This window comes from Truncatella angustata, assembly GCF_020726525.1.
Source record: "Truncatella angustata strain MPI-SDFR-AT-0073 chromosome Unknown BKA67scaffold_1, whole genome shotgun sequence".
Taxonomy (NCBI): Eukaryota; Fungi; Ascomycota; class Sordariomycetes; order Amphisphaeriales; family Sporocadaceae; genus Truncatella; species Truncatella angustata.
The window spans coordinates 186,209-208,253 of record NW_025763381.1 but is presented as its reverse complement, the minus strand read 5'-3'; the positions used below and the strand labels follow the sequence as shown (position 1 = coordinate 208,253).

General features: G+C 51.2%; 8 protein-coding genes across 8 annotated transcripts; 4 read left to right on the top strand and 4 right to left on the bottom strand.

The window, feature by feature from the left end:
* Positions 1-1,516: 1,516 nt before the first annotated feature.
* On the top strand, positions 1,517-2,791 carry BKA67DRAFT_542981 (palmitoyl protein thioesterase). Its single transcript, XM_046101165.1, has one exon. The coding sequence runs from the start codon at positions 1,699-1,701 to the stop codon at positions 2,692-2,694; it is 996 nt and encodes a 331-aa protein (XP_045963060.1). The 5' UTR covers positions 1,517-1,698; the 3' UTR covers positions 2,695-2,791.
* A 156-nt stretch (positions 2,792-2,947) lies between these two features.
* On the bottom strand, positions 2,948-4,159 carry BKA67DRAFT_589256 (ribosomal protein L1p/L10e family-domain-containing protein; the record flags this gene model as incomplete). The annotated part of the gene is made up of 2 exons (XM_046104438.1): positions 2,948-3,764; positions 3,825-4,159. 2 exons carry the CDS (start codon positions 4,157-4,159, stop codon positions 2,948-2,950), a joined length of 1,152 nt encoding a protein of 383 aa, XP_045963059.1.
* Positions 4,160-4,499: 340 nt separating this feature from the next.
* On the top strand, positions 4,500-6,348 carry BKA67DRAFT_542979 (cyclin-like protein). Its single transcript, XM_046101164.1, has 3 exons — positions 4,500-4,880; positions 4,960-5,185; positions 5,247-6,348. The coding sequence occupies exons 1-3, from the start codon at positions 4,627-4,629 to the stop codon at positions 6,099-6,101; spliced, it is 1,335 nt and encodes a 444-aa protein (XP_045963058.1). The 5' UTR covers positions 4,500-4,626; the 3' UTR covers positions 6,102-6,348.
* A 675-nt stretch (positions 6,349-7,023) lies between these two features.
* Positions 7,024-8,631, top strand: BKA67DRAFT_510692 (cytochrome P450 51; the record flags this gene model as incomplete). Its single annotated transcript, XM_046097346.1, has 1 exon — positions 7,024-8,631. The coding sequence occupies one exon, from the start codon at positions 7,024-7,026 to the stop codon at positions 8,629-8,631; it is 1,608 nt and encodes a 535-aa protein (XP_045963057.1).
* A 1,505-nt stretch (positions 8,632-10,136) lies between these two features.
* On the top strand, positions 10,137-13,345 carry BKA67DRAFT_1465 (uncharacterized protein). The gene has a single exon (XM_046095095.1). The coding sequence runs from the start codon at positions 10,233-10,235 to the stop codon at positions 13,176-13,178; it is 2,946 nt and encodes a 981-aa protein (XP_045963056.1). The 5' UTR covers positions 10,137-10,232; the 3' UTR covers positions 13,179-13,345.
* Positions 13,346-13,940: 595 nt separating this feature from the next.
* On the bottom strand, positions 13,941-14,653 carry BKA67DRAFT_1672 (uncharacterized protein). The gene is made up of 2 exons (XM_046095201.1): positions 14,483-14,653; positions 13,941-14,380 (listed from the first exon to the last, which is right to left on the bottom strand). The coding sequence occupies exons 1-2, from the start codon at positions 14,518-14,520 to the stop codon at positions 13,984-13,986; spliced, it is 435 nt and encodes a 144-aa protein (XP_045963055.1). The 5' UTR covers positions 14,521-14,653; the 3' UTR covers positions 13,941-13,983.
* An 846-nt stretch (positions 14,654-15,499) lies between these two features.
* On the bottom strand, positions 15,500-17,090 carry BKA67DRAFT_589253 (uncharacterized protein; the record flags this gene model as incomplete). The annotated part of the gene is made up of 2 exons (XM_046104437.1): positions 15,500-15,532; positions 15,594-17,090. The coding sequence occupies 2 exons, from the start codon at positions 17,088-17,090 to the stop codon at positions 15,500-15,502; spliced, it is 1,530 nt and encodes a 509-aa protein (XP_045963054.1).
* A 1,723-nt stretch (positions 17,091-18,813) lies between these two features.
* Positions 18,814-21,322, bottom strand: BKA67DRAFT_1427 (uncharacterized protein). The gene is made up of 4 exons (XM_046095065.1): positions 21,295-21,322; positions 21,113-21,239; positions 20,630-21,025; positions 18,814-20,581 (listed from the first exon to the last, which is right to left on the bottom strand). Exons 2-4 carry the CDS (start codon positions 21,145-21,147, stop codon positions 19,024-19,026), a joined length of 1,989 nt encoding a protein of 662 aa, XP_045963053.1. The 5' UTR covers positions 21,148-21,239; positions 21,295-21,322; the 3' UTR covers positions 18,814-19,023.
* Positions 21,323-22,045: the final 723 nt, after the last annotated feature.

Genomic DNA, 22,045 nt, shown 5'->3' with positions numbered 1-22,045 from the left:
GTAGATAAAAAGAATTTGACGAATATGACTGTCGAATGACGCATCATGTATTATCCAATCTTGCTCTACCAACTCTGAGTGACGTCGGAATATCGTTAGCATTATTCTACTCTTGCTCGGTTGAGCCACAGAAATTGCGTTTGCTTGTCATTTACAAGTACAGGCAGATGTGCTCGGGTTTATACTTCAATGAGGACTACGAAGGGCATGGCAGACTGTGGCAGATCAACTGCGACATAGTAGGTCTGTGAGGTGACACGGGTGGAGGCTGCGCCGATGAAATTATTTTAGTACTCACCATCGGGGATTTGGATGCCATTGTCCGCCCTTGACATGTTCTAATACATAGTGGGCACTCACCCATCTGACTCTTGTAGGAGACGTATACCTCGCCGACTATGGCGATATCTTGCGAGATGTCGTAAACGGCCCATTTGTCGAAGTGCGTTAGGATAGGTGTAGGTGCAAAGGAGATGAAGCATAGTTTATTAAAGATGGTTATGTGTTCCCTCACGTTCGAGTAGATCTGGCCATCCTGGAAAGGAATATCGCAGATGTTACTTGAAATGAGAGAGCAGCTGCCAGTAAAAACAGTCAGATAGCATTGCAAAGACAAGAAACAGTACTGGACGTACAAAAGGTAACTAGTTGAAGCAATGTGCCATGTGCGCGATGTCAGTACCAAGCTCGCTGGACACTATAAGATCCCAGGATCTCTGAAAGCACCGACTTTGTAGCCATTGGTTCAGGGATATCCTACGTAGGGAACTCACAATTCCCAGACACCACACGTATTTCCAGCAAATTTCACCAAGTGACCTGAGCCTAAACTAAAGGAATACCGGCTGCTCTACGTGATGTAGCTTTCACAGCGATCTGTGGGGGGGGGTTCCTTTCACCGACTTTTCAGGGTGCGGCAACGATACGCATTAGCAAATCTTCAATATGTGGTCTAGCTTGAGTTTCTTGGACTGATATATAACTATCATGATATTCTTATTGCTCTTCCAGAAATTGTAGTGCTTCCTATACACACTATTAACATGGGGATGAATGATAACAGACTCAGTTCATTTACAGATGGGTAGATGTCAAGTCGATAATTGATAAGTTTTCACTAATAACCCAGATTAATGCTGTGATTTGTTGTGCGGTTTTTTACGTTAGGAGCAATCGGGTTTCCATTTATTGTGATAGTTGGTGATTGCGACTTGTTATGATCGCTGGGGCATGGCTTTCAACAGGAACTTTGAACGTCTTTCGGGCAGCCAGCATTGAGCTTTCTGTTCAATGTAAATGTCTCTCACGAATAACTAATAAGTTTTCTTGATTTCGAGTGAAGAAGCACTATAGGCGTTATCATGCCATACGGACAACATGGCAGCATACTTGTCGAGGCACGTTTCCGCACCGCCCATTTGCAGGTATACATATGGCTTGGCAGGGGCAAAGCATCGACCAATAGCGAGTTTAGCGGCACCACCAGCGTCTGATGACCATTGCCTGCCAAGGCAGTACGAAACCTGTGACGCCGCCAGCTTGATCACCTTCTGTCTTCCACGACAACATCGGCAACACCTCTGCGTCTTGTCGTCGCACATACAAGGCTACCTGAGCACGCATACCTCGAGCGATCATAGAAAGCACATCATCAGAAATACAAATACCTGCAACGAGCGATACCCCAAATCAGCAAGGATGCCGTCCATCCGCACCATCCTGCACCTCCTGCCTCTCGCCACCCTCGGCCTCTGCAATCCCCAGCGACGACAACAGCAACGTCCGCTGTCCAGCGTCTCCGATGGGCCCGCCGACGACACACCCCTCCCCGTTATCATCTGGCATGGCCTCGGCGACAACTTCGCCAACGAGGGCATCCAGTCCGTGGGGTCTCTGATCGAAGAGCTGCACGAGGGGACGCTGGTGTACCTGGTCAAGCTGGCGGGCGACGCATCGGGGGACCAGTCGGCGACCTTCTGGGGCAACGTGACCACGCAGCTGGAGCAGGTGTGCGCGGAGCTGGCCTCGCACCCGATCCTGTCGACGGCGCCGGCCGTCGACGCCGTGGGCTTCTCGCAGGGCGGCCAGTTCCTGCGCGCCTACGTCGAGCGCTGCAACTACCCGCCCGTGCGCAACCTCATCACCTTCGGGTCCCAGCACAACGGCATCGTGGACTACAAGGTGTGCGGCCCGACCGATTTCCTGTGCCGCGGCGCCATGGCCCTGCTGCACGGCAATACCTTCGGCTCGTACGTGCAGTCGCACCTCGTGCCCGCGCAGTACTTCCGGGACCCCGCGCCCGGCCAGATCGAAAAGTACCTCGAGGGGTCCAACTTCCTGGCCGACGTGAACAACGAGCGGGCGCTCAAGAACGAGACCTACAAGAAGAACATTGCCAGTCTGGACAACTTTGTCATGTACATGTTCGAGGACGACACCGTCGTCATCCCGAAGGAGACAGCCTGGTTCGAGGAGGTCAACGGTACGGAGCACATCCCGCTGCGGGCGCGCAAGATGTACGAGGAGGACTGGCTGGGCTTGAGGGAGTTGGATCGCAAGGGTGGGCTCAAGTTCAGAACCACGCCTGGAGACCACATGAGATTGTCGGACGAGGTGCTGAACTCGACGTTTAAGGAGTTCTTTGGACCCTGGGGTAAGAAGTACACGGAGACTTTGGCCATCGGCGAGCTGTAGACTACGGCCGCATAGTACACATAGTTGAGTTGGTCATTAGTTTCAGTGTCTTCGTATTGGAGTTCTTGGAGTACGGCCAAAGGATGCATGGTCAAGAATCAATTGATATTCTTCTATCTCAAAATATGTTTTGCCCTCCAGAACGCCATGCAATGATCCCTTCTACTTGGAGTGGGACAGAATGCAAACTCCAGACGCCTTTGAGAATGTATGCGTGCAGCTATATGCGGTAAAATGTTGTGAGAGCAGCCCATTAAACATCGACAGCTTTCTTGGCTGCTGCCTTCTGCTTCTTCAGCTTGGCCTTGCGCTCTGCGATCTCGTTGTCCAGTTTGGCATCATCACTCTCTGGCAGGGCCTTGGGTTTGCCACCCTTCTTGACCTTCTTTGTGACGGGGGTAGCTTCCTCGGCAGCTCCCTCGAGCGACTTTCGCTTCTTTCCAATGTTGGCCTTCTCGGCGGTCAAGGCTGCCTTGGCCTCCTCGGACTCGTTGGTGACAATGTCCTTCTCGCCGTCCACCCAGAGCTCGTCGGCCATATACACTGGCAACGCAACTGTCTCAGATCCCTTAAGATAAATGCTGCGCACGTTCTTATCCTTCTGTGGCACAAACTTCTCGATGAGTGCTTCGGCGACAACCTTGGCATTGGCGGCGAGCTCCTCGGGCTTCCAATCGGCATAACCGATACGGATGGCAGTGTTGGTTGAGGGAGAAAGATGCACGAGTGCGGAGCCGACGGCCTTCTCGATCTCGGCGGCCAGTTCTGTGGGTGTGCAGGCATTGGGTGTGTTGTCACCCTTGACCTTCTTGACCTTCTTGCCATCCACCTTCTTCCTCGACTCCAGGTTTACGGGGATGGGGCGCTTTGCAGTTGACTTGTAGAATGTCTTGCCGAGGACCTTGGGCAGTCGTGTGATGATGCGCGAATCGCCGAGGAAGATATCGTGCTCGGCGTACAACTTGCGCTGTTCCTCGTATTGCTTGAACTTGGCTTGGAGCTTGCCGACATCAATAACTCTTGTTATCCTCTTGCGCCATTCTTCAGGGAATGACTCGTCGGCAACAAGGCTAAGGAGAACAAGGGTTAGCGAATGCCGGATGATGCAGCGAGAGGGGGCATCTACATACTTCTTGTAGTGGCGCTGGGGGTCAGCACTGATCAAGCAGATGCTCAACTCCGGGTCGGTGTTTAGCGAATGGGGCAGCGAGATCTTGCCAGGCTTGAGGCGGTTCGAGTCGACAATGTGTCGCTTAGTTGTGAGGGTCAACCAGACAGGCTGCTCGTTCAAAGCCTCCTCATCGTCTGCCAGGAGGTTCTTCTTGTCGGCGCTCGCAGCCTTTTCCGTGGAGGCCTTCTTCATATGCGCCAGAAGAGCTTTGGAAGCCTTCAATGTCTGATCCGGGTCGACAAGCTGCAGAGCAGCGTCGGACGAGCGTAATTGCATGGTCTTGGAGGCGGCCATGTCGTGGTATAGAGAACAATTCGCTGACTCTAGATTCCCATGTGTCTGTATGCTGAGAACGCTGAAATCCAAGGGACGCTTGAAATCGATAAACTTTTGGGACGTACGTGGGGCTCGAAAATTTCCAGCTCCAATGAATCTGGCGCTTGATAAGCTTATCATTATTAGCTTCCCAGGCTGCACCGCCACTTTTCTGCACTTACCACAAGCTCAAAAGCTCTACACCGCCACAACCACACCCACACCCACATCCACATCAGACCAGCAGAACGCACGCCGCCACAGGACGAACAGCGGTGGCACGTGCACCGTCCTCCACCATGGCCCGACGCAATGTGCCTTGGAGAGCGGCTCCAACTCCATGGAGCCCTCCATCATCTAGCTCCAGCATCAGTCCTCTGCAGCTAGATCATGACAGCGATTTTGAAGGTTTCGATTCGAGCCGCCTTCATCAACAAATCTCTGACATGACGAACCCCACGGACCAGGCCGTTCAAAACGGCAACACTGAATCTGCTGGTTCACAGAATGGTCACCTCCGCAACTCACGTGCAGTTGGCCCTCTACCTCATCCTGGCCGCGTCTTCACCAGCCAGCAATACTTGTGTGAGGAGTGGATCAATCGACAGGTGCTTCTGATGTTCAGCGATCCTGGCAATGAAATCCGCGAGCGTTTTGACGGTATCGATATGATCGACAATCTAGTTGATGTTTTGCAGCTGTGAGGTTTTTTTTTTTTTTTTTTTTTTTCTCTTTTTCAGTCGCTCACTTTGAGCCGCTAATGCTGACCACTTACCCAGTCCAATTAAGACTTTCGATACTGCATGCACCTTCTTTCACAGACTACGACTTAAGCATGGCGAGAACAAGTTCCTCGGCCAGGATGCCGCCATCGCTTGTCTCTTTGTCGCTTGCAAAGCTGAAGACACTCTCAAGAAGTCGCGTGAGATCATTTGTGCCAACTACAACATGAAGCAGGCCATCTCCAAGACCGATCATCTTGCTCCACGAACTCCTGACGATGTTGTAAGTCATTTATCTCCGGCTTATGTTATCTGTGTATCTTATGGTGCTGACACATTGCCAGATGTTTGAGAAGCCTGCCGTTCTCATCCAAGGCCTGGAGCGTCTGGTACTCGAGGCCATCGGTTTTGACTTTCGTTGTCGCTATCCCCAGAAGTACATGATCAAGCTTTTTAAGATTGTGCTTTCGAAGGAAGAGGCACAGCATGTCTATTCCGTGGCTCTTGATATGTCATACGACTTGTACAAGACCTACAATCCCCTCAAGAACACAAACTTCGGCATGGCTCACGCCCTCGTGGAGCTATCTTCACGACTCACTGGCGAGCACCTCGACAAGATCATGCAGCTCGATATCACACGCTTCAGCACACCCCGCATGCGAATTCGCCAAGGCATGCTGGACTTGCTTGATCTGTACACTAAGCATCACAGCAAGACCAAGCTCGGCGCCAGAATTGATCTTGATACCTTCATACGAGTCAAGATTGATATCAACAAGGAGATCGAGGAGGCTGGTCGAGATGCCCTGCCTCGCTGCCCCTGGCCCCTTCCCCCCAACGAGGACCTACATGCTGCTCCTGTCCCTCCCAACCAGAAGGGTGTCACTAACCGTTTCGTCTTCGACGTCGATGAGGCACGTCGCGAGCAGGGCATTGTCAGGCAGTATTTGGAGGATGAATACGAAGAGGTTGAGGTCGAGGTGGAGGAGGAGATTGGCGAGATCATTCCCGATCGTCCCCGTGACCGCCGCGGACATGGTCATGAGACCCATGGCCATGGCGGCAATCGTGGTGGCCATGGTCATGGTCACGGTCATGGAGGCCGACACGGTGATGATGGTGGATGGGCCCGTGGTGGTCGTCGCCAGAACGATCGTCGCCGTCGCGGTGGTCGTGGCGGCGGTGGTGGCTGGTAGACCAGTTGTCTCATTTCTCATGCATAATACGGCGTTTGGAAGGATGATACCCCCACATTGCATATACTGGTTTGAATGGCTATATAGCTAGTTCTAGGAACAAACAAAGCTTGACCATTAATACGGGACTTCTTCATGCGATATACTGCGAACGTACTGCTAATACTTAGTTCCCTGTAGGAACCGACAGAAAACCATATCATCGAACCGTGTGATTGAAACCTGCATGTGTGCTGCAATACAAGATTCTCTCGATAGATATTACAGCTCCTACGAATGCATGGGGCTCTTGTGTCTATGGCTTGGCTAGCCTCTTTAAGAGGTCTAACTGTGTTTTTCGCAATTGAGTGGATACTAGTTGTGATGCACGTACCAGCCCGCACTCGTATTCGTATTGATCAACCGCCTCCATTAGAGCTATATGGGCTCCGTACTTGGTATGAGGCAGTCGCCTGCTTCGGCCTGTATTTTTGGTAGAGAAAGAGTCCGATCTCCCATGGGCTATGCATATATGAACTCGCCCAAATGCATATAATATACCGATATTTGCAATGAATATCTACTTTCTGAAACTAGTATTACTGCTTAAGGCTTAAGCATCTATCAGGTAAAGTTGGCCAAGTGTCTCGCTCTGAATTGTGTGGTGCCTGGACGACGTGGTCCACGAATCAGTGATGATCAAGGACTCTTTCGCACACATGTGCCAAGGTCATCGAATTTCTCACGATTTATTTAGCTCGAATCTGCACCTGAGACTGGTCCGCTCGTGTAAGAGTTGATAAGTATATATATCTGAACTATGTTCCCTCTTGGTTCTTCCCAGATTATGAGACATATCGGTCAGGGCTCGCATGGTTCACTCCTCGTTCAATCTCATATTAGAAATTCACTTCAGTGAACGAAAAGATTCTTCACCTTCACTATGACAGACTACACATCAATATTCTACTTTTTGACAATCATATTACGCATCGGCTTAGCTGCCATCCTCTTCAATGCTCTCTGGCAAAAGCTACCCCGGTCCAAATCAGAGCCACCCGTCGTTTTCCACTGGTTCCCATTCATTGGCAGTGCGATCTCATACGGTACGGACCCGGTCAAGTTCTACCGCCAATGTCGAGAAAGGCACGGCGACATCTTCACCTTTGTCCTGTTCGGTCGGCACATGACCGTGTACCTCGGAGTCCAGGGAAACGAGTTCATCCTCAACGGCAAGCTACAGGACCTCAACGCCGAGGACATCTACCGCCCGCTGACCCGGCCCGTCTTCGGTAGCGATATCATCTACGACTGCCCCAACTCAAAGCTGATGGAGCAGAAGAAGTTCGTCAAGTTCGGCCTGACGCAGAAGGCCCTCGAGTCCTATGTCCCGCTGATCGAGCGGGAGGTCCTCGACTATTTCGCAGCCACGCCCGCCCTGAATCATGGTCACGACGGAATCGTCGACATACCCTCCATCATGGCCGAGATCACCATTTACACGGCCGGCCGATCGCTGCAGGGGTCGGAGGTGCGAAAGAAGCTTAGCGGGGAGTTCGCGGCACTGTACCACGACCTCGACCTGGGCTTTAGCCCGATCAACTTCGTCATGCCGTGGGCGCCGCTGCCGCAGAACAGACGCCGAGACGTGGCGCACGAGCGCATGCGAAATGTGTACATGGACATCATCAAGGAGCGTCGGAAGAGATCGGCCGGAAACAATAACAACAACGACGACGATGATGACGGAGAAGAAGAAGAAGAACAAGAAGACGAAGGTCAAGAACCCGACATGCTCCGCCATCTGATGGGCTGCGCGTACAAGGACGGGCGGCCCGTGCCAGACAAGGAGATCGCGCACATGATGATCACGATGCTCATGGGCGGGCAGCACTCGTCCTCGTCAGCCAGCGCCTGGGTGCTCCTGCGGCTGGCGTCGCGGCCGGACATCGCTGAGGAGTTGTACCGGGAGCTCTTACAGCAATTGGGTAGCGATGATCAAGGCACGGAAAGATCACTGCGGTACTCGGACCTCGACAAGCTCCCGCTGCTCAGCCAAGTCATCAAGGAGACCCTTAGGGTCCACTCGTCGATTCATTCCATCATGCGCAAGGCCACACGGGACATCCCCGTCCCGGATAGCGACTACGTCGTCTCCGCGGGCAAGGTGCTCGTGTCGTCGCCCATAATGACGCAGCTGAGCGAGGAGCACTTCCAGGACGCCGAGGTCTGGGATCCGCACCGCTGGGACAACGAAGATGATCGCCAAGTCCACGACGAAAACAGCACCAAGGCGGGGGATATGGTCGATTACGGCTATGGGGCCACGTCCAAGGGCACGAGAAGCCCCTATCTGCCATTTGGAGCCGGCCGGCACCGCTGTATCGGTGAAAAGTTTGCGTACCTCAACCTCGCTGTCATCATTGCCACCATGGTTCGGACTTTCAGGTTCAATACACTCGATGGTAAGTCCTGGGTGCCGCCGACGGATTATCAGTCTTTGTTTTCGAGACCGACTGAGCCGGCCAGGGTTGGTTGGCAACGGCGTTAGTTCGCGAGTTCTATAAAGCAGCGCATCCAGTCTCTCACTGTACTTTCATGCTAGTGATGTTGACAAACTGGAATTGAATCTAGACTCAGAATAAAACATCAGCACCATTCATTATATCACATCATTTTATATTAGTTTCCAAATCATGTACAGTAGTAAAACCTTGGCGCGTTTCGAAGGAAAGAACCAATTCAGTGAGAGCAGAATGGAAATAATTCATAGCAGCTCCGAGCAGTGTATTGATACGGGCCAACTCACAAGTTATATAAAGATCTACGGACTTGGAACCATGGTTGCCAGCGGACAGTCACTGATGTCGCATGGAATTACACCAATGTTCATCAGAACTTAATAATTGTCGTGTATACAACTGTTATCGAGTAGAGAGTCGTCGATGCAACATAGAATCAGACAAGCCATCACAGTGATGGCTGTGAATGTTGAAATCTATGCAACCTGTAGACCTCGGAGATAGAGAATTCTTGTGAACGAACGGCTTCCTTGGGAACTGCCAACAGCGCGCCCAGCACTTAGCTTCGATAGGTAAGGACAGGTAACCTTAGGTTGGTGGATTCCCCCCACAACTACGGATCCGTAGCTCTGATTGAATCGGATCCATAGCTGGAGACATGCTAAGAGTAGAGGATCATGATCTGTGTACGGTGTTCTGCTTGCGCTTTCACTGGTGGAGTTCAAGGGTATTAAGAATAAGCAACACGAAGTAAAGTTTATCCCGGAAATCACATTGAACGTCGATCTTCTTTTTTCAAATTTTTTATCCTTTCCGCGAAAAGTCTTTTCACGTCAGCTTTTATGAATGCAGGGTCCATTGACTCCAAAACATGCAAAGATCGCGCTACAGAGAGAGTATCCACCATCCCGTCCGCCCGTGGAACCATCAATTGTACGCACCAATGACGCATGTAGTTTCACTATCGGCGTCTATGAATCCTTGCAACGTCGCTCGCCTGGCTGCTCCTTTGCTCACTACCCCGCAAAGCCCAAATCACAACTGATAGCTCCCCCAGCGACGAGGCCCAGATATTACCTATTGCGTCGTCTGAGTTGCAAGCATGGCCGGTCCTCCTCAGGCTTGTGCTAGACGCTAAATTGGATCCAAGACGAGCATCCCCACAGTCAGTCGATATGTTACTCGCCTGCTCGCGGGGGAAGTTGGAGTGATGAGCGATGGTGCCATTGGTGCACGAGTTGTAGCTGCGTGAGTGGTGTGCCGTCTGGTTGCCTTGCAGCGCAAAGGTGAGGAGAGGAGGAGGGACACGTCGATTCGGCGTCTCCAACTTTCTTCTTCCCTTCTTTTATTCCACCTTTGATCCACTGACCTTGGGCGTGCCTCCATGCTTTGATATTCAAACCTGGCTGACCGGCCTTTGGTATCAAGTTATCACACATCCCAATCCCATTCTGTGGCAGCTGTACCTCGATAGTTTAAACCATCTCTCTGATTGCCCTCACGCAACATCTTCCGAGCTTCCCGCAGGGCCAAGTCAACTATCCGTGTGAAAACCGCAGCTCACAAAGCAATCACTTGTCACAAAAGCTATCGTGACGACTTCGATGATCTAAGTCAGCCCTTGTTCAAGATGTTTACCAACATCGCAACCCAATCCCCATCGCAGGCCGGCATACTTCGTGGCCATGCATTGAGTACTACTCTGCTACGACCGGTCGGGGCTTCGCTGTCCAAATCACGCCCCGGGCAACAAACCCGTGGCTTTCGCTTCGGCATATGGTCATCATACCTCGATCCCGAAACCCAACGTGATTTGCGTCGTCGCCATCGTATGCTGAAGCACAAGTATGCTGAGACAATCATCCGCCGATTGAAGTGGGACCATAGCCCTTTGTCCGAAGATCCTCGAGCTATACTCCGCCGCGTTGTGGGGCGTTACTGCTATCCGGCCGATGTCCACACCAGTCGTGGTGTTAGTAGTGACAGATCGGCGCGCTGGTATGGCAACATACCCAGCGGCGATAACGCAGATGATGGCCGAGCCAAGGCTTCTTCGAATAATACATTTGGGGGCCAGTTCGATTCGTGGAAGTCAGAGCTGGATAGTATGGTCAACTCTTGGACGAAGCAAGCGAACAAGGCTGCGACACGGGCAAAGTCTACTTCCACTCCAGAGGCAAGATCCCAACAGGGCAACACTGCCAGTCCGATCCAGGTCGGAGAGGACTATGTAATTGATCCTATCACGAACCGCAAGGTCATGAAGAAAAGCTATGGCTCCTTTGAGAGTGCACCAGAAGCAACACCTGCCGAAACGTTCAAGTCCTACAGATCTCAATTCGCCATGTTTATCCCGCCAAACATCAGCGGTCCAACCAACCAGCAGCCCGTCTACTCGGATGGACCACCTCCCCCTGAGGAACTGACCAAGTATAATGATGTGGATGTTGATGCGGCAGCGGATCGACTAGCGTCCCTAGATGTTGAAACTCAAAGCGAGGAGTACTCGTTGAATCATCTTCCACCAGAGGAGGCCGCCGAAATTCGAGAGGATGTCGACAAGTACAACGCATCTGAGTATGATCCAGTCCAATCGTCAGGAGAGACGCACACCCAAAAGTATGATGATCTTCACAAGTACAACCCATCCCAATACGACGAGGTCCAAGCGACCTTGGAGGAACCCGCCGAGAAGTATGATGATCTCCACGAATACAAAGCCTACAGGTACAACGAATCGGCAACCCCAGCTAAGGACCCGTCACTGGCATACGATGACTTACACAAATACAGGCCTTACGAACACAATGAAAGCGCCCAAGTTGAGAGGTCTACACCGCAGTATGCGGATTTGGACAAATATGCAAATTTTGAGCAGGACGAGGAGCTCAATACTGATGTTGCCGAGGAGAAGTATAAGGACCTGGACAAGTACAGACCATCGGTATTCTCAGACCGCGCCAGGGTTGAAGAGTCTCCGGCAGCTTATGAAGATTTAGACAAGTACAATCAGCCGTTCCATCATGAAGAAGGGAAGGCACCATCTGAAGCGCAGCAGAAATACGATGACCTGGCCAAGTACCAGCCCAGGGAGTTTGATGATCCTGTAGAGAAACCGTTTGAGCAATATGGCGATTTGAACAAGTACAAGGCGTTTAGATTTCAGGAGCCCGAGGGCAAAGCAGTTCTAGAGAAAGATATTGTTGACGCCTGTCTGAAGGATTTTGATGCAAAGAGTGAAACATGGGAGCACCTGGAACGGTCCCTTTCAAAACACATCGCAGCGTCAGACGCAGCTGATAGAGAAGCGATTGCTAATGTGCAATTATCGCGGCAGAGATCCAGTGCCCAACGGAAGTCAGGGATGACGGGCAACTTTGTCCGTGATTTCCCAGAGGAGTTCTCGAGCACGTGGAGCGAAACTGCTACCGGACTCCAACAAGAGGCCAGCGCGTATGAGCAGCAAGTCCAAGCTCGTGTGCAGAACGCCGAAAAGACCTATTCCGAGAGCCTCTTCAGGACAGCTAATAGCGCAGTTCTGCAACCGGCGTTGGATAGGCAACCCCAGTCTAAGGTTGACACTACATTGAAGCGCAGTAGGAAACTCAAACGTCAAACACCTACCTCACAAATTGAGATTGACCCTTATTCGAGGCCAGGCCCGTTGGAGACGAGCTATGCAGATGAATGCGGATCTGATTCGAGTGGTCCTAGTTACGTCAGAAACTATGGCAGCTATGTCAAGCCCGTCGAGGAGCAGCCCAAGTTCCCCGAGCCGTTCTCGGCGGTATCACTTGACCAGCTTGTCGACAATATCTCATCATCGCAATCAGCCCAAGGGACAAAATCATCCACGATATCAACATCAACAGCAGCAGCCAGCGCCGCCAATACCACCAATGCCGCATCCACATCTTATTCCACAATCAACGCCAAACCAACAATCTACAAGATCTTGGCCTACGACCCCACAATGCAAAACGTCAGTACCGCCGAGACGACGTCGGTGGTGCCGGACCAGGCCTCCCCTCTGACACCCGCAGAGGTTCTCCTCCGCCTCTCTAACCCGATCAAGTTCTTCCCACACTTCGCGCCGTTGGCAACACAGGGCTTTGAGATTGTCTCGGGGAGCGGGGATGTGCTCGTGTTCCGTAAGACCCGAGATGTTGTATCCCCAAAGAAATCAGAATACCAGGTACCGGTCAACCCCATTGACATGATGGGCAAGCCTATGCCCGCATTCCCGCGCGCCGCGGCGTTTGCGAGCCCGACGGGCTTCGTGAATTATGATTGCCCCCCGTCGTCGTCGAGTGCTGTTGCTGAAAGTGAAGAGGTACAGAAGTCCGAGGGGTTCAAGTCTAGTATCCACGTGAGACGCGAGGAGCCCGTCTTTAATGGTCCCAAGACCACTCCGTCCGAACACAGCTCCAGCAGAGAGAGAAGGAAAAAGAGGAGCTTCACCAAGAGGATCCTGATCGGCGGCGTCTCGGTCGCTGGTCTGTCGTACGCCCTAGGTGTCATTGGGGAATATTTCGCCACGGGTGGCGCGGACGGGAGGGGACCGACTGGCTTCTGAAAGGGATCGCTCCGTCCTCAAGGGTGCTTTGAACCAAGCTCGGAATGCGGCTGTTCTGTCGTACCAGAAAACGAACAGAAGGTGTAATTATAGTTTCTTAGGGGATTTCAGCTCAAAGGGTTGGGTTACCGGCGTTGGACTTGGAATTGTGGATGACTTGGGGAACAACCAAACTGTACCACCCGATGCTTTTTCTTTTTCATATCATTTAGCATTCCTGCAGACACCCCCATCATGTTCATGCTACAGCTCAGACAGCTGCCGAAGGCTTGTCATCTTAGGTGCGCTTAGATGCTGTCGGTCTAGTTTTCTCCACTCAATGCTTATAGTAGCAGATGGAAATACAACCATATCAAATGTATACCATAGCACAGGCGGCAAACGAAGTGAAAACGATCATGGCATTGGTTCAATTTGTCAAATTGAAACTGCATAACACATATCTCCTCCCCCTCACTCTGTGGTTTGGGCACTACCCGTGCAACCATCGCAGTCTCGGTTTCCCAAAATGTTTCTCTCTCGTGTTCGTTCTCGGTAAAAGTTCATCCCAACTGTACTTCGGCAGGACACATGGAACCCTCCCTTTCAAATCCACGCACATGTTCTCGATCAACTCGAACATAGCGGCCCTCGAAACCACGCAAGCACAGGCCGACGAGAGCCACCGCCACACAAATCACAGATATACCCCAGCACCACGACCTCCACCAGCCACATGACCGCCGGCCGGTCGTCCAAGGACACGTACACAACCTCACACCGTCCCCTTTTCCGCCGCTGCTTGATCGTTTTCTCTCCTCACTCTTCAGTTCCCACCGCCCTGGCTGAACCCAGCAGCCGGCTTACCTCCGCTCCCCGAGTCCGCCAGCCCAGACATCTTCATCTGCAACTCGTGCTTCTGGTCCTCCTTGTGGTAGCTCTGCTTGCGCTCGTAAGTCGGCTTCCAGGACGAGGTCGACGACATGGCGCGGGCAGCGTCCTTCTCTAGCTGTGGTGAGATGGGGCCTGGTGCGCCTACCGACGAGGAGGAGGTGTCGAGGTTGATCTTGTTTGGGGGTTGTTGTTGAGACATGACTGCTGCTGCTGCTGCTGCTGCTGCTGCTGGGCCGAAGCTGGTGGTGATGACGACCGGTGCTGTGGTGGTGGTGATTGGGAGGGGTATTCCGGATCGTAGATTCAGGCTCAGAAGATGGGGCGAGGGGCTGTTCAGAAGATTTAGCTCGTCAGTTCATTTGGCCTTCAGCATTTTGGAGAGGTGTAAGGGCAATAGACGGGTGAAATTGGATAGGTTGGTTGTAGTACACATGGAGGATCTGCAGACCAGGTGAGGTTGTGTATACATGCGTAGGATGAAGACGAACCCTTGATAGCTCTTCTCAACTGGTACCGGATAAAGCTGTCAATGCAATAAAGATCAAAGCTGTAGGTCTATCCTCACAGTTTGGAACATATGCTTATATATGCTTGAGAAAGGCAGTCAAGTCTAATTCAAAAGGTAGAGAAAAGGATCCGCGAGGATTAGCAGTTAATTGGATTTCCCCCATTACTAGGACATGGCCGACCCCTGTAAGTTTGGCTCAGTCTAGGCGTTTATCGCCACTAAATGTATCAAACGGGCAAGGAGCATGACCGAGCTTCAGTGGCTAATGCGGGGTAGTCTCGCCTGATAATCTTGAGTCGAGGAGGGGCTGAGGGGCTTGAGTTAAGCTCAAAGTGGAGGGGATGAGCTTCTATAGAAGCGGCAATCTTTCCTCGAAGTATGATCATAATCGACTAACCTTAAGCTAGGAACACCTAGGGTACCTCGCCTATGGACAATCACGAGATAGTTTCTGTAAACTTTGGTATTATTATACAATGCTTGAATCATGCCCGGCTTCTGCCTAATAAAGTAGTAGTACGTCAAATGACTTTCATTCAACGTCTTGTGTACAATCTTCCCAGCTTCCGTCTTTTTGGTGTCCTATTCCGTCATAATCGTTCAACGTCTCCTTCTTCTCCAACTCCATCCAGAACAACAATGCTAACAACAACAACAATAAGTAGGGCACATATACTTGAGACAGTCTAGAAACCCTATGCTCCAAGTGCACAACAAAACTGAAACCCGAACATTAGATAACGCCTCGCTATGCACATATCTGACACAATAACAAGATCATTGGGGGTATTGTGCCAATGTGAGAATGATCAATGGTGGAAAAAGGGAGGCCGGTCGTGGCGGCTTGGTGAAGGGGGGGAGAAGCAAAAAAACACCTTCGGAACGACATTGTTCAAATCGCCAATCAAGCAGAACTTCTAACCTATGACAAGTATCAAGTTCAAGGCGTCTTGGGCCGTTTCCAGAAGTATTGCTGCAGCACCACATATTAGTCTCGGCACTTTCCCACCTTGATTCACAGTAAGTTTAGTTACCTTGTGCTGTTTTCTACAAGCTCGCAAGCTTGGTTTTCTCAATCCGTCAGTCACGGCCAGACGTCGCGAGTCATCACTGTCCTTCTCAGGGACATAGTAGTACTCGCTCTCGAGTGGCTTGCCTGCAGCGTCTTTTCCATGTCGCGTAATGATGCCGATGCAGTCAGTTGACTCGATGATCCTTCGCAGATGTCTCTTGGTCAAGTCTCTTTTCTCCTCGGTCGGCAGGTTGTTCATGATACCAGACAAGGGGTTGGAAGACAGGCGGGAGTATGCGAGTTGGTTCACGACATGGTTGGTAATAGCTGACACGTTGAGGTGTTCGGGTAGAGGTGTTTCTTCTGGCTCGGGGATAGGCGGCATCATGAATGTTGGTTGACGGGGAGACGTAGTGAACGCTGCCATACGATTGGAGAGGTTGGCACCGAAAGGGCCGAAAGAGTGCACGATTGGATCGTTCTCCTCATCAGGGTCATTCTCGTCTTCTGGGTCGCTCAAGTCACTCGAAAAGCTGTTAGTCATTTCCGTGGGGGCGAACGAAACATCGACGTCATGGTGTGGCGCGGGTAGCTCTGGCTCGTTATCCTCCTCTGGGTCCTCGTAGATCTGAACATGATCATCAGCTTCATGGGTGGACAAGATGGCGTTCAAGCTTGCCGACGAGCCTGAGGCAGAGGCAGAGGCAGACTTGAGACCTGGCGTTGGTGATTCAGGCGATTGGATACGCGTTTGTCGACGAAGTGGGCTCAAATGAAGCAATTCCGCGTTACGGATGGGTCGAGATCGTGGTGAATCTTCCCACGAGGAGTCTGATAGGTTGGCAACAGACTCGTGGCGGTCGATCTTGGGCCACTGCAGCATGACACGCGCGTTTTGAACATCCACCATCATCTCAGCATCCTCGGTCTCCGACGTGAACGTATCGTCCTTTCGCAGATCCCACGTCTTTCCTTGGCAGTGCAGCTTCAATCCGTTCCATCCAGTACACTTGATCTCTACTCTGTTCGGCTCGAGTGGGGTGGTAGCGGGGATATAACGCGCCCGGACGTGGACACGCGATATGAGGCGATTGGCAGAGAGCTGATAGTGAGACGAGTTGCTCGACCGGCCCATAAGAATCTCCTCGCCATTCTCGTTCAGTTCCAACCTGGGAACTGCGGATAGGGGAGCACGCTCTGACACGGTAGACTGGGGGCGTGCCAAGGCTGGTCTTGAGACGCGTGGAGGAGACGATGATAGGATGCCGGTGCTAGAGGTCGGTACGGGTGTAGGATATTTGTGAATGTTGGAGCCAAAACATCTGTCACCAATAGACTGTCTCTTCGAGGGACGAGGTAGGCCAGGGGAGGAGGACAGAGGTTCGAACGCGGGAAGAAGTGTGGCAGCAGGTCGCTTCACGCCGGCCACGGTGTTAGTGGAGGAAGCAATCGTGGGCGGAAGACTGGGCTCGGCAGCCTCGATGCTGTCTGCCCTTGTCTTTTCTGGTGAATTTAACATTCTGACTGACCAGATCTCATGTCAATGTAGTTGAGTATCGAATTGACCAAGTAAAAAGAAAGGACCAAAATGGCAGTGGGAGAAATTTGGGTGACAGGAGGAGAGTATCACGGGTCTGATGAACTGCAAGGGTAGACGCGATTCGCTAGTGCCAATTCGCGGTGCCAGTGACGCGCATCAGAATTGGAAACTCGCTGGAGCGGCCAATGCCCAGCCAAGCCAATCTTTGGAGCCGGAGCCGATATTAGTGCCCCCTCTCCAGTGCGGTTGCTGCTGTAAGTCGAGAATTACAGGTACAGAACTGGCCTCCCAGCGATTCGCAGAACGGAAAAGAAACTGGTGTGTGTACACGAATTCGGGGAATATGCAGAAATCAAAAAGTCGGTAAAATAGGTCTGGAAACAATTCTGGCCAGACAATTGATTCCGAAATGGTCTGGGAAAGTGGTCGGGTCTGCTGGCAAGAGGCCCTCGAAAGTTGCCAGGGAACACTATTCTGCTTGGTTAAGCCTGGGTTAGTGTGCGTTTTCAAGGCGCCCGGGTCCTCTTCTTTCTCCTCACTTACCCTCCGCCTCCAACTTTTTTTTTCCTCGCGCAGCAAAGCACGCGCGACCGTGTTTCTCGCGTCCAGTGGAGTTTAGGTAATGCTCAGTGGGATTAGGTGATCCGTTAGTGGTCCAATTGGTTCGGTTAGCGGCCTTGTTGCTTCGCCATTTCATAAGTCAAGATGCACATCGCAAGATATAATGTTTCAATCCTTGATAATCCAGAATGCTCTTTGTACCTGCAAAGGATAGGTAATACACTGTGTAGCTTCATCTGCATAGTTGATCCATTTTGTCTGCAATGCAGATTTGACAGAGAGACAAAACATGTGTGAATGAGAGACAATGTCAGTTCTCGTTTGCATTGCCGCCGAGGCTGCTCGTAGTATAATTTTTGCACGCTTTCTTGACGCGCGCCGTTTCCTGTTATGCAGCCCCCCCAAAAGGGGCCTTCGACGACGGAAAACTTTCCCAGTACAGCCACTTGAGTCCAAATACTGCCCAGGATTTGCTGTTGGCAGATCCAGTTGCCTGATCGTTTAAAGACAACAACTGCATTTTCAATAAATTGTGGTGGTTGGTAGTGAAACTTACCTCAGCACTAATAGTTGAATCCACGTGTGATGTGCAGACTCTATCCTACTCTGTGTCTTGTCCTGTCAAACTACACAACGGCGCTATTACGAATGTCCAGATTACAGACTCGAAAAAAGTCAAGACGACAAATACGACGCACAGGAAACCCGCGTTATATTACTCATAAAACCATTGTCGCTATACAAGAGTAATACTACTCATCTTGGTATCATATGCTGTTGTCGCAGAAAAAGAGAAAAAGGTTGTTTCGAGAAATATATATCCCTCCAGCTTGTGCCCAACTCCAAAGATCAAACCAAACCGCTCCGCTCATGTCCAAATGTGTATAAGTCGAAGTATCCACTGGCACGTTGTTCCGCAACGGTGCAGTGAAAACCAGCCTCCAGCACAAAACTTTGCGTCCACCTGCTCCACCGTTGGGAGAGCGCCAATCGAACTAGCTTCCAGCAAGGAAATAAAGGAATCGTGATATCAACCGCCCGACCGCTCGAAATGTAGTAGAAAAATGTTGTTCGTGGATAATCTCCCTATTATCGGTCGAATCATGTTGTTGCTGGAGATAATGATGTCGTCATTGGCGAGTCCGGGTATATCCTCCTCAATGTTCATATATTGCATTGGGACGTATCCAAAATAAAACCAAAATAAAAAATAAAAATAAACTTGGGAAAGCGTGGGGAGGAAGCATCAAAAAAAGTTAAAGCCATGCTGAATTTGAGCAAAAGGCATTGCAAGAGTGCGCAGAGAGATGTGTGCATGAGAGAGTGCTATCGCCAAAAAATGTGTTGTAGCTCACCATGCGGCTCGACTCTTCCGGCCTTCATTCAGCATGATGGTGTATTCGCTCCGCTTCCGGATCAAGAAAGCCAAAGCAAGCATGAAATCGGTCGAGTATTTCTCCGACGAGGTGTGCATCAACGGCTTGAGTATCACACCCGCAAGCCTCTCGGCAGTCATTTCGTTCTTGTCGGCCGCATCTGCGATAGAGGACCACAAGTTCAACAAGAGCTTGAACAAGTTGCGAGCTGGGCCTCGCAAACCCCCCAGCGATTCATCCCAGAAGTCGATGCTCTGATCCAGACGAGTGCCATGCGAGCCGCTCACGCTTGCCTGCTTCGACAGCGATATCCATCGTTTGGCGATACTCTCGGAAATCAATGGCTTTGGTAGCTGTGAAAGGAAGAGAAGTACGACATCTGCAGCATCGTAAACCCCATAGTTGTCCCAGTTGATATCTTCACCATACTTTGGTGGTTCGCTGAACGACGCTTTGAGCTTTTGGACTCGGTAGCCATCACCAGGTTCGGCAAAGATCTCGGGTGCTTCGATGCCTTCTGCTTGCAAAAAGTTGACGCACTTGTGCACACACAGAGGGAATTCGCGCCGAGATGAACCGCTACCGCTGTGGTGGGTTTTGGCCTGACTTTTCGCGGCTTGCATGCTCTTAGACAGAGATACGCCAAAGATGGCGTTGGAGCCGGGAGATGCGGGTCCTTCGGGCTCTTCTAATTCCGTGTTCCACATGGGCAGTCTTTTTATCGATGTTGACAGTCTCCTGCTGCCTCTGCGGACGAGACTGGCTTGCATGATAGGTGTCATTGGTCGTGGTGCAGACTTGGTCGAAGACGATGACGATAAAGATGCAGCACTAGGACTTTCAGATAGTGCATTTTTCATGTGCCCAAAGAATTTGCCAAACCGACCTCGTGAGGCCGGCGGTCCATTGGACGGCTTTCTCCCCCCTGACGTGATTTCGGTAACAACACCGTACAGGTTCTCAGAATCCGTGATGGCTGGTTCGAATGGGGATACCATCGTATTCCGCCGTGCGGCAAGCCGTTTAAGATCCTTCGGCGGTGGAGTCGGTGCTCGGCTCGGATTGTCGTCGATCATCTCACTCATCAAATCGTTGACGTCTTGAATGTACTGGGAGGCTGTACGAGCTTCGAGTACAGGTGACTCGGTGTGCGATGCGTTGTCCGCATGAAATGAAGTATCCGGTGGTGTGTGGAAGTCCCTGAATGAAGACTCGTCGTTGACCTCGATCGCACTGTCTGGCGTCTCCTCTACAGATGAGCCTACTGTCGTCGCTTCACCCAAAATTACACCATCTTCCTCGTCTTTGTTAGGTATTAAGGAGTTGGCGTAGATCTTCAGAGCCACAAGATGTGTTGATAAGCGAGGGAAGAGACCACTGGGCTCAAATAGATCGGATCTCTTCTCTTGTATCTGGTTCATTTCCTCCACTATTCGAAACGCTTCATTTCGAACTTCCGCTTGCCTTTCTTCATTCTCCGTGCTGTCGTAGTTTTCCTGACCCCAGCTATCGTGCAGTTCGCGACCATGTGTACTGTTACCTCGTCAGTAATACTTATTTGATCGTGACAGCAATACCTACACTCCGACAAGATCCAGCGCCAACCCTAACATGGTTCGATGCACCTCGATGATTGGCACCAGTTCGGCAATTTGTTGTTTGCCTACTGAAATCCATTGCGACCGTTTTTGTGGCCGTGATAAAGCGCTTCCGTCTAAAGCCAACAGATCGGCGTCTAGTTCACTTACGACTCGATTACACTGCTGTAGCAAGGCTGGCGTCTCGGTCGCAACCCTCAAAGGTAAAGCCCCAGCGTCGTCCTTTAGCAAATCCAAAACTCTTTGCAAAGAATGTAACTCTCGAGAAACATTGTCCAAATCGGCTCGTGCTTCTCGCACTTCTCGAACAAATTCGTTTAACACCAGCGAGGCCCTCGATATGGTATTGCCAACCTCGATGCAGTCGGTTGTGATGGAACTACCGCCCATGTCGGCTTAGTTCAGGATCAAAAACGTAGAATGTAGCTCTCTATAGCGGACGGAGATTAGCTTTCCACGGACTTACAACGAATCCATCGTGATACTGTTTCTTCCACTCATTGCGGGCGATGCAACGGTTCGCTTCCAAAAGAACAAGATACTCCAGAAAAACAAAACACTCGCATGCAAGTTTCAAGAAAGGTCTACTCCGTCTTGGGAGCGACGGCAATGAGTTGCGAAAGCAAAAGTGGAGAGGGATCAGCTCACATCTCGAAAAGCTCATCAGAGCTGTGCTTGCGGTGTAGGGCCTCAGTTTCATTTAATACATAGTAATCCGTAATATGAGAAGCCTTGTCGTTGCTTGCGTCAGAAGGGCAAACTGACAGGGCTCAAGGGCTCCGCGATCACAGAAGGGATGTGCAAAAGAACATACATATTAAGATTACAGTATGGATCTTTGCTTTTCAAGGTGCGTTGCCTCCCTGCAGCTACCCTTGGCTCTTCGTACCAACGTTTTATTGTACATGGATGGCACCCCCGCTATTGTTCTGATACTACCCTAGGTCATCCCCCAAACCCCTTGGACCACACTCTAGACATACCCGGTCACGCTCAACCACGATGGGTGATATCTAGTATCGACGCGGATGAAAATGTAACTAAGTTATGTGGATTCACAACAGCTTTGCCACTAATCGGCGTTTGGGAACACGAACCACTTGTCTAAGGTTAGCAAGCCTAGGTGGCGCTGGGATCGTTTTCTGACTCGTCCCGTCCACCAAGAAAGCTCCCACATCCACTATTCTCCGCGGGCCTTGGGTACCGCGTTGCCGGACCTCCTACTCAACCTGCCACTAGAATACAGCGTACGATCCGACGAGTCAAGAGCATAAGTTACCAATCAATAGCTAGACAAAGCCCGACCTCCCAATCCTCCCAAGTCCACGATCAGATATCCGGATATCGCATGGTGGGCAAAACCAATGGAGACACCAAATGGTCAGCTAGTCGGCCATTT

Coding starts and splice junctions, on each gene's coding strand:
- BKA67DRAFT_542979 (XM_046101164.1), top strand. CDS start 4,627: ATGACGAACCCCACGGACCAGGCCGTTCAAAACGGCAACACTGAATCT. Junction 4,881..4,959: donor CTAGTTGATGTTTTGCAGCT/GTGAGGTTTTTT, acceptor CCACTTACCCAG/TCCAATTAAGACTTTCGATA. Junction 5,186..5,246: donor CACGAACTCCTGACGATGTT/GTAAGTCATTTA, acceptor ACACATTGCCAG/ATGTTTGAGAAGCCTGCCGT.
- BKA67DRAFT_1427 (XM_046095065.1), bottom strand. CDS start 21,147: ATGAGTGGAAGAAACAGTATCACGATGGATTCGTT. Junction 21,026..21,112: donor AGTATCACGATGGATTCGTT/GTAAGTCCGTGG, acceptor CATGGGCGGTAG/TTCCATCACAACCGACTGCA. Junction 20,582..20,629: donor GCGCTGGATCTTGTCGGAGT/GTAGGTATTGCT, acceptor ACGAGGTAACAG/TACACATGGTCGCGAACTGC.
- BKA67DRAFT_542981 (XM_046101165.1), top strand. CDS start 1,699: ATGCCGTCCATCCGCACCATCCTGCACCTCCTGCCTCTCGCCACCCTC.
- BKA67DRAFT_1672 (XM_046095201.1), bottom strand. CDS start 14,520: ATGTATACACAACCTCACCTGGTCTGCAGATCCTCCAT. Junction 14,381..14,482: donor CTGGTCTGCAGATCCTCCAT/GTGTACTACAAC, acceptor TCTTCTGAACAG/CCCCTCGCCCCATCTTCTGA.
- BKA67DRAFT_1465 (XM_046095095.1), top strand. CDS start 10,233: ATGTTTACCAACATCGCAACCCAATCCCCATCGCAGGCCGGCATACTT.